Raw genomic sequence first — 16,889 nt, 5'->3', positions numbered from 1 at the left:
CCCGGGTTTAGGGATTTATTTTTTGGGGTTCGTGCTCCCTCCCCGCCTGTCCTTCGGCTCCCGGGCGGGGCCGATCAATCTCCGTTTTCTCAATTAAATCCTGGCTCGAGGCGAGCGCGGGAGTTCTCGTTTCCAAGGGGGCCGGATTTGGCCGCTTTCACCCTGGGCTATTTTCGGGCTGTGACCGCCGGTGTTGACCCGGGCAGCGGCACCTCGGGTCAGGCTGCCCCGGGCACGGTGTCCCGGGCTGGCCGGGCTGTCCCCGTTCCCCTGTCCCCGTTCCCCTCGGCCGCGCCTCAGCCAAAGTTCTGCCCCGTTTGTGCTGACTCGGCCCCGGCGTGCGGAAACGGCCTCTCGCCACACCTTCCCCGGCTGTCCCGGCCCGGCCCGGTTCATCCTGCCGCTGCCGGCGGTCCGGCCGGGCTGTGCCGAGCCGTGTCACCCCCGTGTCCCCCTGTCCCGCTCCAGCATGGGGCTGCCGCTCGTCCTGCTGCTGCTGCTGCCCGCGGTCCTGCCCGCCCGGTGCTGCGGTGAGTGCGGGCCCGGCCCCCAGACCCGCCCGGATCCCCGGGCCGGGGGCTCGCCCTGAGCTCGGGGGGTCCCCGAGGAGCGGGGCTGGGGGCGATGAGCCCCATCTCCAGACCCTCGGACGGCGACTCGTAGCAGCCCTCGGGGACAAACTCTGGGGCTGAGCTCTCCACAACCCAACCCCTGCAGCCCCTTCCCCTGCCCGGAGCCAGCCCGTGCCCACCCCCCCCACGGGTCCCTGGGGACAGGGCTGTCACCCCAGCCCCCTGCCACCCCCTCGGGTTCTCTGTGCTCCTGCTCCATGTCACATCTCTTTGTTTCTTCCTCTTTTTGGTGGGAAATCCGGAGGTTATGGGATCTGGGGGGACGCGGAGGGTGTGGGGTGCATGGAGGGGGTGGGTGCTGGGGGTCCCACACAGCCTTGGGGGGCTGTGGAGCCGCAGGGCCGTGCCTGGGGAGGGTCTCGGTGCCCGCTGACCTGCGCTGCCTCTCCGGGCCGGGGCAGAGCCCCCGGAGGGCTCTGCGGGCGCCGTGCGGGCGCTGAGTGCGCGGCTGCTGGGGCTGGCGGGGGCCCCCGCCCGGGAGCCCGACCCCGCCGTGTACCTGGCCCTGCGCCTGGCCCGTGAGCACCACCCGCGCCTGGAGCGGCGCTACCTGGAGCGCCTGCAGGACGCCTTCCAGCACCCCTACGGCAGGTGGGTGCCCGGGGGTCCCCCAGGGGCCTTGGGGGCCGCCCCTGTGCCCCAGGCTGACGCCCTGTCCCCGCAGGAGCCTGCAGGACCGCGGCCGGTGGGACGCTGAGCGCAGCATGTAGGTGTGGCTGTCCCGGGGTCCCCTCGGGGCAGGTGACACCTCGGGCGGTGTCCTGGGAGGTGACCGGTGCCTTGCAGGAGCGCGGCGGAGCCCCCGCAGACGGGGCGGCTGGCGCTGTACCTGCTGGGGCTGCGGGCCGCCTGTCCCACGCACAGCCCCCATCGCTCGCTGGTGACATGGCTCAAGTACTACCTGGAGGAGGACTGGACAGGTGAGAGTGTCCCTGCCAGGTGCCCACCTGGCACCCACGTGTCCAGCCGTGAGGCACCGGCTGTCCCTGGTGACCCCGCGCCTTGTCCCCAGGCTCCCGGCGGCACGGCCGCCCCCTCAGCAATCACTACCAGTACGGGCTGGGCGTGCTGGCGCTGTGTGCGCACCACAAGCGGGTGCGGGAGGAGGTGATCCGCCGGCTCCTCACGGCACAGCACCACGGAAGGCTCGGGCACGGTGGCAACGCCGTGGGTAAGGGCCCGTGGGCACGGGCGGTGGCACCCCGGCGGGTGTGTGACTCTGGGGTGACACCGGAGTGTCCCTGCAGACACCGAGGCCGTGGTGGCACTGGCCTTCACCTGCCTGGAGCGGAGGAGGTTGGTGGGGAAAGAGCTGGCGGCCGAGCTCCGGGAGGCTGCACACGGGGCCGGCAGGAGCATGGCCAAGGCCCAGGGCCCCGACGGCCTCATCGGCAACATCTACAGCACCCCCTGGGCCCTACAGGTGGGTGTCACCTGAGGGGACGTGTGGGCTGGCACTGGGAATGGGCATGGGGGCAAGAAGGGCTGCAGGTGTGGGGTGCAGATGTGGGGGCAGATGTAGGGTGCAGGTGTAATTGTAGGCTGTGGGTGCAGATGTGGGGTGCACATGCAGTTGTGGGGTGCAGGTGCAGATGTGGCTGCCCAGGCAGGGACAGCTGCCCCGGGGCAGGTGATGCTCAGCAGTGCAGTGCCCAGGTACCCAACCCTCCTTCCTCTTCCCATCACTCCATTGCTCCCTGTCCCAGGTGTTCCTGGCCACAGGCATGTGCCAGACAGAGCCAGCGTTTGGCCAGGCCATGGCTGCACTGCTGGAGAACCTGGAAGCCTTCAGCACCGCCGCCACCATGGCCCAGGTGCTGCCGGTGCTGCACGGCCGCTCCTACTTGGACATCGCCTCCATGCACTGCCAGGAGGAGCCAGGTAGGAGCCAGGGGCCAAGGGTCAGTGCTGGTGTCCCCACAGGGATGGCTGGGTGTCACCGGTGCTGTGGTGGCTTCTTGCAGACACACTGACACCCCTGGACATGGAGGCCCTGGCTGAGGTGCCAGGGAGCAAGACGGTGCAGCTGGTGGTGGAGTGTCCCCTGCCCTGGTGCTATGACCTCAAGCTCTATGACCGCCACGTGCCCGTGCCCGCCGCCGCCTCCCTCCTGGATGTGCTCCAGGCGGCTGCTGTGCTGGAACCCCGTGACTTCAGGTGTGTGGGGGTCACGCTGTGGTGGCCATGTGTCCCTCACCTGTGCTGGGCTCGCTCCAGTTCCCAGCACACAGCTCCCTTGGGAGCAGCTCTGCACCAGAGCCAGCAGTGCCGAGGTCGGACCCTCACCCCCTGACCCCACTGTCCCAACCCCCAGCTTCCACACCCAGGACACCCTCCAGGGCCCCTTCCTGAAGGAGGTGCTGGGGCTGGAGGCCCGGCAGGACAAGCGGAACTACTGGCAGCTCCTGACCGCACCCAACATCTCCCTGCAGATGGGTGAGTGGTGGGTGGGCATCCCTGGGGAGGTGGCAGGGGTCCCCCACAGCCCCATGGCTGCTGTCTCAGCCCAAACCCTTGTCCCTCTCTCCACAGGTATTGCTGACTACAGACCCCGGGATGAGGAGATGCTCATCCTGCGCCTCAGCGAGTGGTAGAGGGTGGGGGATGATGGCAATGAAACCCCCGCTGTGGGCACAGGATCTGCCGACTCCTGCCTCCTCCTTTCCATGGGCCAGCACCCCAAATCTGCCAGGGGCAGGAGGAGGGGACACACACGATGCCCTGTGTCCTGCGGGTGCAGTGGGATGGGAGCACCCAAACCAGCAGCTCCTCCAGCCCTGGTCCCACTCGGGAATGGGGCAGGCGGCCGTTGGGAGCAGCCGTTTTTGGGGTGTCCAGAGCATTTTTGGGATCGCCAAAGATTTGGGGAGCCCGAGTCAGGGCTGTTCATCCTCAGCAAGGTGCCAGCTGGGATCCTCCTCCTCTGGAACCCTCTGGGGGGCACTGAGCCCCCACTGTCCCAGGGCTCGGGGACCGCGGCGCCCGAGGGGGACCCCCGGCTGTGCCCAAATCTGCGTGATTCCCCCGAGAGTTTAATCCAGCGCTCAAAATCACCGGGGCGGCGGCGGTTTGGGGGCGATGGCGCCGGGGGCCGGGCGGGGCTTGGCGGCGGCCCCGCTGTGACCAGGGAGCCACCGCAAGTGACGCGGGCCGGGGGCGGCGGGCGGCGGCAGCGCTGGGTGTGACCCCCCCCCCCCCCCCCCCGGTGCCCGCGGCCGCCGCGCCCCGCCCGCCCGGCAGTGACGCGCGGGAGGAGCGCCCGCCCTCCGCTCCCGCCATCACCAAACTTTGCCCCGGCCCCGCCGCCGCTTCGGCACATGGCACCGCCAGCCCGGCGCTGAGCCCCGCCAGCAGCGCCCCCCGGCCCGGGAACGCCGCCGCAGCGAGCGGGGACAGCGCGGCCGCCCATCGCGGGGCTCTCGGGAGGACGGGGCAGAGCGGCGAGGGGCGGCCGGAGGCGGCGGGGCCGGCGCCCATGTGCCCGCGGTCGCGGCGGGGCGATGGGGGCGCGGCGGGCGCCCCGCGGCCCTGGAAGCCCGACCCGGGGCAGGCGGAGGGCGGGCGGCCGCCGGGGCCGGCGCTGCCGCTGACCCTCAGCGTGCTGGCCTGGCTGGGCACCGGCACCACCATGGCCGGCCTCAACAAGTGGATCTTCGCGGCGCACGGGTTCCGCTACCCGCTGCTGCTCTCGGCGCTGCACATGCTGTCCGGCGCGGCCGTGGGCTACCCCCTGGGCTGGGCGCGGGCACCGGGGCCCCGGCCCCGCGCCAGGATCTACCTGCTCAGCCTCACCTTCTGCACCAGCGTGGCCCTGGGCAACCTGGGCCTGAGCTACGTGCAGCTGGACGTGGCCCAGGCTGTGGCCACCACCACGCCGCTGGTGACGCTGGTGCTGGGGGCGCTGGGGGGCCGGCGGCCGCACCCGCTGCAGTGCTGGGCCATGGGGCCGGTGTGTGCCGGGGCCGCCTGCAGCATCGCCGGCGGGCTCTGCTTCTCCCAGCCCGGCTGCGGCTTCCTCCTGGCCGCCACCGTGCTCCGCGCCCTCAAGTCCATCCAGCAGAGTAAGTGCCACCTGTCCCTGTCCCTGTCCTGCATGTCCGCCCGCCCCTGGCACGGCCCCTGGGGCTCAGGAGCGCTGGTGTCACCTTGGTGCCACCCCGGTGCTGGGGCTTCTCCCTGCTCGCCCTGCCACCCGCTGCTCAGCCTGGTGTCACTCCAGCCCCAATGCCACCCCACCCTATCACTGGTGCCACCCCGCTGCCACCTTTTTGCTGTTGACGCTCCCTGCCCACCCTGGTCACAGTGGCACCACACAACCGTTTTCACCCCAGCCCCGGTGCCACCTGCTGTCCCTCTTGGCCCTGGTGCCACTCTTGTATCACTCCAGCCCCAGTGCCACCCCTTGCCCACTCTGTTTCTGGTGCCACCCCAGAGCCACCCTTGCTCCTCTCCGGGCTGTGTTGTGCTCGTGGCCCTGAGATGACGTGACTTTAGTTTGTCAGTAATGACAGCATTAGTGTCATTAGTGTGGTGTCCTTGGGCCATGGGGGTGGAAGTGCCCTAGGTTGGCACAGGGTCACCCAGCCTGTCCCACCCCTGTGGGCTGCTGGACTCTCTGCGAGTCCCCCATTCCTGGGGACTCGAGTGGCCACGGTGCCACCCAGGCCATGGTGTCCTTGGCAGATGGCAGCGAGGAGTCAGCTGGAATGTTTTTGGCTGGGAAGGGAGTGTTTCCTCTGGAGCCTGTGCTCGGGGCACCGTGGGGACAGGCTTTGGCACAGGGCCCTGTGCCCACCCCAAGGTCTCCATGGCTGCACTGGGTTGCTGTGGCCCCACAAGGGACACCACTGGTCATTGTGCCACTGCCCTGTCATCTTTCCACCCCTGGTGGGTCATGGACAGTGGCCCTGGGGAGGGTAGGGGCATGTCTGTGTCTGGCAGCCAGCCCTGCTGTGCCTCCTGTCCCCACTGTCCTCGGATGACTTGGAGGGGGGAACTTGGGGACAAATGCTCCAAAATGGGCTGGGAAAGCTGCCCTGTCCAACCCTCCCTGTGGCACCCTTGAAAGCAGACACTCTGAATCAGAGCATCCCCAGAGTGTGACACCCCCTGAACCAGGGCACCCCTAAAACAAGGAATCCCAGAAATAAAGGACTTCTGAACAGAGACACATCCAAAACAGGAAACCTCTAAACTGGGACCCTCCTGCCAAACCAGGTCACCCCCAGCCCATGGAAGGAACTGCCCCCCCCCATTTTCCCTTTCCCAGTGACATTTAGGATTTCTTTACTGCTTGGTCTCGTGTTGGTGGGTGTCTCCTGTGGGTGCTGGGTGTCCCTGCGGTGGGTGGGTGTTCCTGTGGGATGTCCCACTGACTGTCCCCTGTCCCCCCAGGTGTGCTGCTGCAGGAGGACCGTCTGGATGCTCTGACCCTGCTCGGCCTGACGTCCCTGCCCAGCTTTGTGCTGCTGTTTGGGGCGGCTGTGGCGCTGGAGCTGGGCCCCTCATGGCAGAGCGTCCTTCGCCCTGACGCCGCGCTCTGGGGCTGCATCCTGCTCAGCTGCCTGGGCTCCGTCCTCTACAACCTGGCCACCTCCTGCCTCCTGTCCCTCACCTCGGCGCTCACGCTGCACCTCCTGGGCAGCCTCACCGTGGTGGGCAACCTGCTGCTGTCGTGGCTGCTGTTCGGGACGCAGCTGGGCGCGCTGGGCTACGCCGGCGTGGCGCTGACGCTGGCCGGGATGGTGCTGTACCACCAGCCCCGGCTCCTGGCCGCCTGCTGGGGCCTGCGAGGGCTGCAGCGGCACCCGCGCCACGAGTAGGGACCCACGGGGGGATCGGGGCCAGGAGGGCTCTGGGGGGAGTGCTGTGCACGTGTGTGCCAGTGTGTGACTCTGCACGTGTGTGCCAGCGTGTGTGAATCCACACATGCTGTGCCTGTATGTGCCAGTGTGACTCTACATGTGTGTGCCAGTGTCTGTGACTGTGCACGCGTGTGCCAGTGTGTGTGAGTCCACACATGCTGTGCCTGTGTGTGCCTCTGCATGTGTGTGCCAATGTGCACAACTCTGTCTGCACACACAGGTGCTGAGTGCACACGTGTGCATGGCTGCGTGCACCTGTGTTTTCTGGTGTGCCCAGATGTGAGTGTACATGTCCTGCTTTGCACAGTGTACATGTGTGCTGGTGTGCACACAAATGTTGTGTGCACAGCTGTGAGCACATTGTGTTGAATTGCACACTCTTAGGTGTGAGTGGGTCTGTGCACAGCTCTGTGCTTGTGGGTGTGCACAGGCTCTGCAAGTGTGAGCATGGCTCTGTGGGACGTGCGTGTGTTGATGACCCTGCACACATTGGTGTGCACAGATCTGTATGCATGTGTTGGTGTGCACAGGCTCTGTGTGCAAGCAGGTCTTGTGCTTGTGGGCACATGTGCATTGGTACAGACTGTACATAGGTGAGTGTCTGTGTGGTACATGTATGCTGGTGTGCACAGGTTGGGCGTGCACAGGTCTGTGTGTGTGTGCAGGTGTGTGCTGCTGGCAGGTACTGCTGTGCACAGGGGTCTGTGCAGGTGAGCAGGTACCTGTGTGTGCACTGGCTCTGCACGTTTCTCTGTGTGCACACACGGGCTGGGCACGCCCAGGGACGTGGCTCTGGATACATGGCTCTAGATATACAGCTCCATGCATCCAGCTGCTGAGTCACCTGGGAAAACAGATGTGTGTGTGTGTGTGTGTGTTTGTGTGGGGTGTATGTGTGTGTCACTACTGAGCTCTGCTGGCTGGAGTGGCCCCTGGTTCTTGTGGCTGAACTGAATGCCCAGGACAGGGCGGGTGTGTGTCCCCTCTCCTGTCCCCATCCCCACCGTGTCGTGACAATCCCACAGGGTTGCCGGTGGTGCTGCCAGTGTTGTCTTTGTCCCCACCACGCCCCTGAGCCCCCACAGCTGTCCCCACCCCTCCCAGCTCGCTGCAGACTGGCATCCGTGGCAGAGATGGTGAGAGCCCAGCCAAGGGGACGGAGCAGCCTGGACCAGCTGCCATTGCTCCGGGACAGTGGTGGGCTGTGACACAGGACAGTGCTGGGCTGTGACACAGCACATGCTCACCATGGCAAAGGGACAACCCAGTGTGTGTGCCTGGCACCGCTGCTGGGGTCTGTGGTGGCTGTTGCCACATTTGTATCTCCACGCTGGGGCTGAAGGACCCAGCTCCGATTGCACTTGTCCTGAAATAAAGCTCTATTTTTGTTGTACTCCACCCTCGGCTCCCAGTGATCTCCTGGCCAAGAAGGAAGGAAGGGAGGGACATTCAGTGTAGGGATAGGAAACTGAGGCGCAGAAATGCCTCAGGATGTTCCAGCTCCTGGGAAGCTGTGTCCAGCATCTCCAGCTCCAGCAGGGACAGCTGTGGTTTGGCAGCCCAGGCTGGTACTGGGACACCCCACAAGGCATGGGAGGGATGCAGTGACAGGGAGAGCAGTCACTGACCACAAGTGTCCGGAAAAGGGCTGGGAGCTTTGCCCTGCCCTGGGGTGGTATGACGCTGGAGCATCCTGAGTCATGGAATCATGGAATATCCTGGGTTGGAAAGGACCCACAAGGATCATCTCGTCCAGCTCCTTGCCCTGCACAGGACAGCCCCAAAGGTCACACCATGTGTTGCTTGTCCCACCCCTCTCCAGCCTGGTGACTCAGTTGAACACAAACACAACCTCACTTCCCCTGGAAAATCCCCACTGGTTCCCTGCCCTCTTTCCCAAACAGTGATTTTTTCCATTATTAGGGCAGTGATTTGAGGCTGCTTCCAGCAGCACCTGAGGAACGGCTCCTTCCCGGCACACAGGTGAGGGGTGGGCAGCTCTCCAGGGCGTGCCCAGCATGCCACTGCTGCTGCCACCTTTGCCAAGATGCCCCAGGCATGGCTGGAGTGGTGCCCATCCCAAAAAGGACACAAAGGGCCCGCAGTTATCAGCCACCGGCCCCTGCTCTGGCCTGTTTGCTTTCTGGGCTCACATTCCAGAGGCTTTTTCATAGCGAGGAGTGTTTGAAGGGAGGAGTGAGACCTGCAAACCTTCCACCTGCAGCAACACTGGCTCAGGAGCCCTCTCCCAGAGAGCTCCCTGCCTATCCCAGCCCCCTGACTCATTTGCTGGCACTGGGGTCTGCCTGGACCCTGGCTCCATCCATGGCTTTGCCTTTTCCACCTTGGATTCAGTGCCTTGTGGTGCTTCTGGTGCCCTGCAGCTCCAGGGAGCATGGCTGGTTGTGGCCCTGTGTGTCCCTGTGCAGTTGTGGCAGTAGCTGGGCTGGTCATGGGGATCCCAAGGGCAGCATTCCTGCTGGGATTGGGGTTATGTGGCCCATGGAAAACCCAGCAGTGGCAGGAGGGGTGGCTGGGGGTGCTGACCCTCCCTCTGGGTATTCCAGGCCATGATCTCAGTCTGGTATTATCCCTCTGCTCCGGCCCCAGGAAGGATTGGGTTTCCCACCACACTGACAGCTGCCTGTGTGCTGAGTCCAGTGCTGCTGTGGCCAAGCTGGAGGAGGGAAAGGCATCCCAGCCCTGGGGTTTTTCAGGAGGGGAACAGAGGGGACCCCTTCCTGGGGAGCAGCCCATGGCACAGGGCAGGACTAGCCCAGGTGGAGCAGGGAACAAGGGGCACAGCTCTCACATGGGCATGGGGAAGGGTGGCCCCTTGTGAGGAGGGTCACAGCTCTGAGGGATGGGTGGCATCTCCACAGCCTGACAAAGAATCATGTCAAGATGGTTTGGGTGGGAAGGGAACTTAAAGGTCATCTCATCCCATCCCTTGCCATGGGCAGGGACACCTTCCACTATCCCAGCTTGCTCCAAGCCCCAGTGCCCATCCTGGCTTTGAACACTTCCAGGGATCCAGGGGCAGCCACAGCTGCTCTGGGCACCCTGTGCCAGGGCCTGCCCACCCTGCCAGGGAACAATTCCTTCCCAATATCCCATCCAGCCCTGCCCTCTGGCAGTGGGAAGCCATTCCCTGTGTCCTGTCCCTCCACACCCTTGCTCAAAGTCCCTCTCCATCAAGGAGCTGCAGGTGGAGTGTGAAAGTCCAAGGTGGGAGAAATAAATCCGTGTCCAGTGGGACAGAGTAGTTAATGACATTGGGCCAGACAGTTTTTCATGAATCTGCTGCTGAACCACTGCTGAACGCTTTCTTGGAAGTGGTGATGGAACATGCTGGGGTGGGGCTGGAGCAGGAGCAGCCTGTGCCTACGCAGGGGAGAGGAAATCCAGGGTGGATTTACTGTGTGCCTGGGAGCACAGGGTGGAAATTATCTCTGTTTCAGGACAGGGATTAACAGGATTGCCCTGGGGCCCGTCGGGAGCTCACTGCACTGGCACAGCAGGGGAAACACTTGCTAAGCTGGGGAGCCTGAGCCAGGAAATTATATCTTTCTGGGATATGCTGGGCTGTACTCTCAAACTTACCATATCCCAGTCCTCAAATAGTGTCAGGGACTGTCCTGGGTATGGAGCTGGAATTATGGCAAAGCCTTTTTTAGGGTAGATGTAGGAAGATTGCATTTTTCTTTGTAGGACAGCCTAGCCCAGAGCACTGAGGGCATTTGAAGCTGCCCAAATGAGACTGGAGGCCAGGAGCTGGACAGGATCACCCCTCAGACTCCCTTCCAGCCCCACAGCCTCTGCTCCAGCACCCAAAAATCCCCTCCAGGCTTTGTCCTCAACCATTTAGTGGCTTCACTGCTCTGTGTCACAGGCTCCTGCCCTGTGCTGAGCAGGCTCTTGGCTGAGTAGCTGAGTTTCTAAAAGATGAAATCACAGGAGCTTAGAGACATTTTAAAAGTCTTAGAATTAGAGGAAGATGGAGTGGTTAATGTTGGATATGCTCTCTAAGATCACTAAGTCAAACTGTTCCCACGTCAAGGTCAGCCCTAACCCCTGTCCTCAGGTGCCACATACTCACATTTTTTAAACATGGGGATGGGGACTTCACCACAGCCCTGGGCAGCCTGTTCCAATGCCTAACTACCCTTTCTGTGCAGAATTTTTCCCTAATATCCAACCCAAACCTCCCTTGGTGCAACTTGAAGCCATCTCCCTTGTCCTGTCTCTTGTTCCCTGGGAGAAGAGCCTGATCCCACCTGGCTCCAAGTCCTCACATCTGTTGGGGCTATGGGACTCCACCAAAGAATGGGGTTCTTCACAATCAAGGAGCAGCTTGCTCAAATCATAAGACATGGGATGATTTGGGTTGGAAGGGACCTTAAAGTTCATCTCATTCCAACGCCCTGCCACAGGCAGGGACAATAACCATGGATCACCCAAGGCATCTCCTGAAAGAGTTGTGGCAATCAGGTGGGGGAAGAAAAAGGGCTGTGACATCTTTGGGGCTCTCCCAACCAGAGATTCTGGACCCTGTGCTCTTCCTTCCCTCTCTGGAAGGCAGCAGATGACGGGACTTTGAGTTGCTGTCTCAAAACCCAAAGCTGTATCCCAGTTAGGAAAAACAAGTGTTGGTGATGTTCCAAGTCTCCTGACTCACAGCAAATTGCTGTCCTGCCTCAGCAGCACATTTCGTGCTGGAATAAAACAACACTCCCTGAGCACGTGGTGGTCTCTGAGTCCCTGTCAAGGCCCTGGTACAAATGAGAAGTGAAAACTGTGCTGATTTTATTAATAGTAAAATTCACTACTCGCTGGGGTATCTCAAATCCTCTGTACTTTCAGCAGCACAGACCATGTTCCAGCTCTTCAGATGTGAGTTTATTTTCAGTGCTCCAGCATGGATCTGGAAAAACTGCTGCTGGCTTTCCCTGGATTTCTTGCCAAGAGGTCACAACAGCTCGTTTGTACTCAGAGCAGCAGTTTCTCCTACTTCATTTCCATAAACATGGGGCACCATCCTGGCCAGAGAGCTGAGCATCTGGACCTGCTGATGCTGAACTTTGCACTGGCCTGACCTGACCCTGCTGCCAGGAGCTGTTGAGATCTCTGCTGGGATGGCAGGATTTGACCTTGGAGAAAGCCACTTTGAGCTGGGCTGATCCTCCGGCATGGGCAGCAGGGGAGGCGGGATTCTGCACCTCTGCCCATACAGGTGAGACCCCACCTGCCTGGGGCCTGGCACAGGGAGGCCATGGAGCTGCTGGAGCAAGTCCAGAGGAGGCACAAGATGATCAGAGGGATGGAGCAGTTTTGCTGTGAGGAAAGACTGAGAGAATTGGGATAGCTTGGCCTGGAGAAGAAAAGGCTTTAGGGTGACCTAATTACAGCCTCCCAGTATCTGAAGGAAGTCAACAAGAAAGACTGAGAGAGAAAGAACGATGGCGAGAGACTTTGGACAAAGGTCTGGAGGGACAGGACAAGGAGGAGTGGCTTCAAACTGAAGAAGAGTAGGTTTAGACTGATTATTTTGAAGAAACTGTTCCCTGTGGGGGTGGGGAGGCCCTGGCACAAGTTGCCCAGAGAAACAGTAGCTGCCCCATGCCTGGAAGTGTCCAAGGCCAGGTTGGATGAGACTTGGTGCAGCCTGGGATAGTGGAAGATGTCCCTGCATTGGGACAATACACTGGGCTGGGGGCCCCTCGCACTCCAGGAGCAAGTCCATGGGCCTGTGACACAAAGTGGAACAAGATGAGCTTTAAAGTCCCTTCCCACCCAAACCATTCCATGATTCCATGACTCTATGGTTCTATTCCTGTAGGGGACATGGAATGGTGCTCCATTAGGCCAAGCAGCCAGTGGGGACTGACCCACCCTTGTGTGTCCCCACACTGTGGATCCTGGTTGTCACTGAGCCCAGCAGCTGGAGATGCAGGCAGTGGGGGTGTCCATCATGGGGACACACAGCTGCTCCATGCCGGGACAGAGCCTGGTCATTGCTCCAGGCAGACATCAAGGATAGTGCTGGGGCAGTGGGTAAAGGGCAGGAGAAGCTGTTGGGACCATTGTGTCACTGAGGTAGAGTTTAGAGGTGACTTCTGACAGGCCACCTGTCAAGGTCTCCATGACGACAACTGACCATCAACAGCAGAGACAGGAGATCATGGAGGAGCAGAGCCAAACAAGGCCTCGTGTCACTTTCTTTGCACCACCCCAGAGCCAGATCAGCAGGCCCCGGTGCAGGACTAGGGAACCCTCACACTGTTCTGGGGCTGGGGGCCCCTCACGCTGTTCTGGGGCTGGGGGACCCTCACACTGTCCTGGGGCTGGGGGACCCTCACACTGTTCTGGGGCTGGGGGATCCTCACGCCATCCTGGGGCTGGGGGACCCTCACACCATCCTGGGGCTGGGGGACCCTCACACTGTCCTGGGGAACTCTCACACCAGGCTGGGAAATACTCACACTGGGCTGGGGGCCCCCCACACCCTGGGAGCAGGTCTGTGGGCCTGTGACACAAAGCCCTTTCTCACCCTGAGCAGCCCTGCAGATTGGGACCGTGACCTGGACTACCCCCTGCCCACCTCCAGCGGCCTCACCAGTGCCCATGAGCTGCAACTCCTGGAGGAGCAGGTGAGGTCTCCTCTTCCCTGGGACAAAGCTCATGGACCCTGTGGCACAAGGAGGCCTTTAGGTCTTCAGCCTGCTGGATCAGGAGGGGGTGCCAAGGCTCTCTGCAATGGTTGAAAGAGGCAGTTGTTGGATTTGGGCCACCTTTGACACGAGTGGTTGTGCCTCCATCCTAACATCAGGACACAGCTGCCATATCCTGTCTCCAAGTCACCTGTGGTTTGGAATATGCCACAGACATCATTGGCCATGGACTTAACCTGGACTCAGACGTTGTTCCAATGATACCATGGAAGAGCATAAGTTTAGATTGGATATTGGGCAGGAATTGTTCCCTGGGAGGGTGGGCAGGCCCTGGCACAGAGTGCCCACAGCTGTGGCTGCCCCTGGATCCCTGGAAGTGTTCCAGGCCAGGTTGGCTGGGGCTTGGAGCAACTTGGTCTGGTGAAAGGTGTCCCTGTGGATTGAAGCAAGATGAGCTTTAAGGTCCCTTCCAGCCCAAACCATTCTGTGATTCTGTGATTCTGCATATTGGAGCTTTTTGCTTGGAAATCACCTTGGTCATAGTGAGGGATGTGGCGGGATCTGTCTCTTCCTGAAGACAAGCACCACTTTGGAATTCTTTATTTCATGGCAGAAGAGCATCAATAAGGTCTTATGTTTGCTCTCACAAAGGTACAAAGATTTGACAAGGCCAAAAAGAAAACTCATCATTTCTACAAACAATTACGGCAGCAGTTCTTGAAAGAACAGGAGAGAAAGATGGCATGGAGGAAGAAGAAAGTTGAACAGTTTAAAAAATCCCTGGAAGTGTTCGATCGCAGGAGTGGGAAGGTGCCCGGTCCCTCCTCCCGTTTGCCTGCGGATGAAGCGAAGTCCTCGGAACAGGCAGTTGCTGCCGACAGAAAAGAAAGCGAGAGACACGTTTAGAGAGCTCCTCCTGCAGGCCATGCCCCGGCTCCGGCCACGGCTTCCAGCACACAGATATTTTAGGAAGTCAACGCTTCTTTTACAGCAATAAACCAGTGCAATCCATCTGGTGTTGCTGCCCTTTTAAATCGATGGGAATGGGGTCGTTGGAGGGCCTGGGCTGGGAGAGAGCAGTGAGGCAGCTGCGGGAGGGAAAGACCTCTTCAAGGGACTGCTTTCCTGTGAGGGAGTGGGAGAGTGATCTGAAAGGGATAGAGTTTTTCCTTGGCTCATGCCTTGGGGGTGGCTGGGCACTGCCCAGGCTCCCCAGGGAATGGGCACGGCCCCGAGGCTGCCAGAGCTCCAGGAGCCTTTGGACAGCACTGCCAGGGGTGCCCAGGGTGGGATTGTTGGGGGGTCTGGGCAGGGGCAGGGGTTGGACTGGATGACCCTTGTGGGTCTCTTCAAACTCAGGATATTCCATGACTCTGTCCTGGTTTTCTAGTCACCACTTCAGTGTTTGGATTTCATAACATAAACCTTTTCTGCTTGAAATGAAGCTGCTTATTGTTTATGCTTCCCAGTGACCTCGAGGGAATAATTGGACCTTGGAAGACTGCTTCCACATCCTCAATCATGTCACATCCTCAATCAAGTGTTTCCTTCACTGGATTGAAAAATACTCAGTACCTTCAAGCTGTGCCCCTCAGCTGGGATTTCTGAAGGGAATTCTCAAAACTGATGAGAGAAGCATAGCTCAGACACCAGGACAGGACAGGCAAGTCACACCTCAGTGCTCAAAAATCAGGAGCCATCAGGCCTTGGCAATAAAGTATTTTTTAAAATTTACTTTAAAAACCGTTATTTAAAGAAACACAAAACTTTCCCCATACCCCTCCATAGACATAATTCAAGTAGTGCAAGGCATTAGAAACACTGCATGGAAAATCAGGGTTTGGCACCTGAGTTTGCTTCAAACCACAGATCTATCAAGTCTTGCTTTTCCAGAGTATTTAAGGTACATTCTTGTCTTTCCTCCTCCCACCTGTGATAAATCTGCCCTGCATCCTTTCCTCTCCATGGACAGATCCTTCCTTCTTGATCTCAGTTTTTGCCTGCTGGGCTTGTCCAGGAAAATGAGGATTTGCTGTTCACCAGATGAACTGGATGATCTTTAAGATCCCTTCCAACCCAAACCATTCCAGGATTCACTGTGACAGCTGCTGGACAGGACAGACAGGGAACACCTCTGGCCATGCGGGCACCAGTGCCAGGCTGGTGTCCACCTACACCAGCTGGCTTGGTGACTGAAACCCAAGAAGAGATGCATTGAGATGAATAAAAATGAAATGCCAAAAAGCAAACAATGTCAGAAGTTTTTAGAGAGGAGCCTGGAGTTTATCACCTAGGGGTGACCCACGCTGGCCACGCTGGGGTTTTCCTTGTGGGAAGATGCTGTGGGAAAAGGAGTGATTTACAACCCAACAGCACCCACCCTGCACACTGAGGGGGGTCCCCAAGTGGTTCCTGGCACGCAGCAGCACCCGGGGGAGCGGGGGATGTGTCCCCCTCCTTGCCGTGGAGATAGAGGGGCTGCAGGGCTATAACAGAGCTCCTCTGTGTGCAACTTACAGAGCTCAGCCCCTCTGAGCCCCTCCCCGTCCCCCCCGTGCTGGGAGGAGCCTGTCACCCGTTTCTCCGGTCTCCCAGCTCGGTGCTATCCTTCGTGCCAGCATTTCCATGGCAGCCAGCCCTGGCACGCAGCAGCACCCCCGGGATGAACAGCCCCAAGCCTGGGTGATGCCTGTCCCCCTTTGCCCTCTCCTTGCCCCTCCCCAGCCCCGTGGCCTTGAAGCCTCTGGAGCTGCTGGAGCTGGACCGTCCCCCCGGGCAGGCTGGGCACCCCTGGGTGTTGGCACCCCCTGGGCCTGGCTCTGCAGGGGCTGGGTGTCCGTGCTGATCGAGACCTGCGTGTTCCCACTCAGCAGAGACAGGAAACAGCTTGCTTTTGCCTGGAAGATGGAGGTTGTGACTTGCTGCAGAATGACAGAATTATTAAAGTTGGAAAAGCTCTCTGAGAGTATCAAATCCAACTATTCTCCCAGCACTGCCAAGGCCACCACTGACCGATGTCCCCGAGTGCCACATCCACATGGCTGTTAAATCCCTCCAGGGATGGGGACTCCAGCATTGCCCTGGGCAGCTGTGCCACCCTGACCACCCTTTCCAGGAAGAAATGTTCCCAATATCCAACCTGAGCCTCCCAAGCCCAGCCTGAGGCCATTCCCTCTCCTCCTGTCCCTGTTCCCTGGGAGCAGAGCCCGACCCTCCCGGCTGTCCCCTCCTGTCAGGGAGTTGTGCAGAGCCACAAGGTCCCCCCTGAGCCTCCTTTTCTCCAGGCTGAGCCCCTTTCCCAGCTCCCTCAGCCTCTCCTGGGGCTGCAGCTCCTTCCCCAGCTCTGTTCCCTTCTCTGGACACGCTCCAGCCCCTCCAGGTCTCTCTTGTCATAAAGTGCCCAGAACTGGACACAGGATTTGAGGTTTGGCCTCAGCAGATAGATTAGGACCAAACTCACACACTCTGGTCTCCGTGCTCTGACAGCTCCAGGAACATTTTCCTATGCCACAGCTGTCCACAGCTGGCTGTGTCCCTCTGCACTCCTGCTCCTGCCACCCAGCTCCAGCCTGGTGCTCTCAGAGCCAACCCAGCACCTCCAGCTCTCTCATTTTCCCTGTTGGGTCCTTCAGCTCAGAGCTTTCATCAACCCCACTACACTCATTCCTTCAGCAAACTCTGCAGGGACTCCCTGGTTTCTCTGTGCCCTGCCTGGGCCTTCC

The 16,889-nt window shown here is 60.5% G+C and overlaps 2 protein-coding genes across 2 annotated transcripts; both read left to right on the top strand.

Annotated features, from left to right (window-relative positions):
• Positions 1-365: 365 nt before the first annotated feature.
• Positions 366-3,633, top strand: TCN2 (transcobalamin 2). Its single transcript, XM_083873572.1, has 10 exons — positions 366-530; positions 1,034-1,223; positions 1,297-1,338; positions 1,419-1,552; positions 1,645-1,803; positions 1,880-2,055; positions 2,339-2,513; positions 2,597-2,789; positions 2,947-3,068; positions 3,165-3,633. Exons 1-10 carry the CDS (start codon positions 470-472, stop codon positions 3,224-3,226), a joined length of 1,314 nt encoding a protein of 437 aa, XP_083729698.1. The 5' UTR covers positions 366-469; the 3' UTR covers positions 3,227-3,633.
• Positions 3,634-4,107: 474 nt separating this feature from the next.
• Positions 4,108-7,894, top strand: SLC35E4 (solute carrier family 35 member E4; the record flags this gene model as incomplete). The annotated part of the gene is made up of 2 exons (XM_083874294.1): positions 4,108-4,693; positions 6,027-7,894. The coding sequence occupies 2 exons, from the start codon at positions 4,108-4,110 to the stop codon at positions 6,452-6,454; spliced, it is 1,014 nt and encodes a 337-aa protein (XP_083730420.1). The 3' UTR covers positions 6,455-7,894.
• Between the last annotated feature and the right edge of the window lie 8,995 nt (positions 7,895-16,889).

This window comes from Zosterops lateralis (genome assembly GCF_965231275.1).
Source record: "Zosterops lateralis genome assembly, chromosome: 17".
Lineage (NCBI taxonomy): Eukaryota > Metazoa > Chordata > Aves > Passeriformes > Zosteropidae > Zosterops > Zosterops lateralis.
Note: the sequence above shows the minus strand (reverse complement) of the source record. Positions and strands in the feature narration are given on the sequence as shown.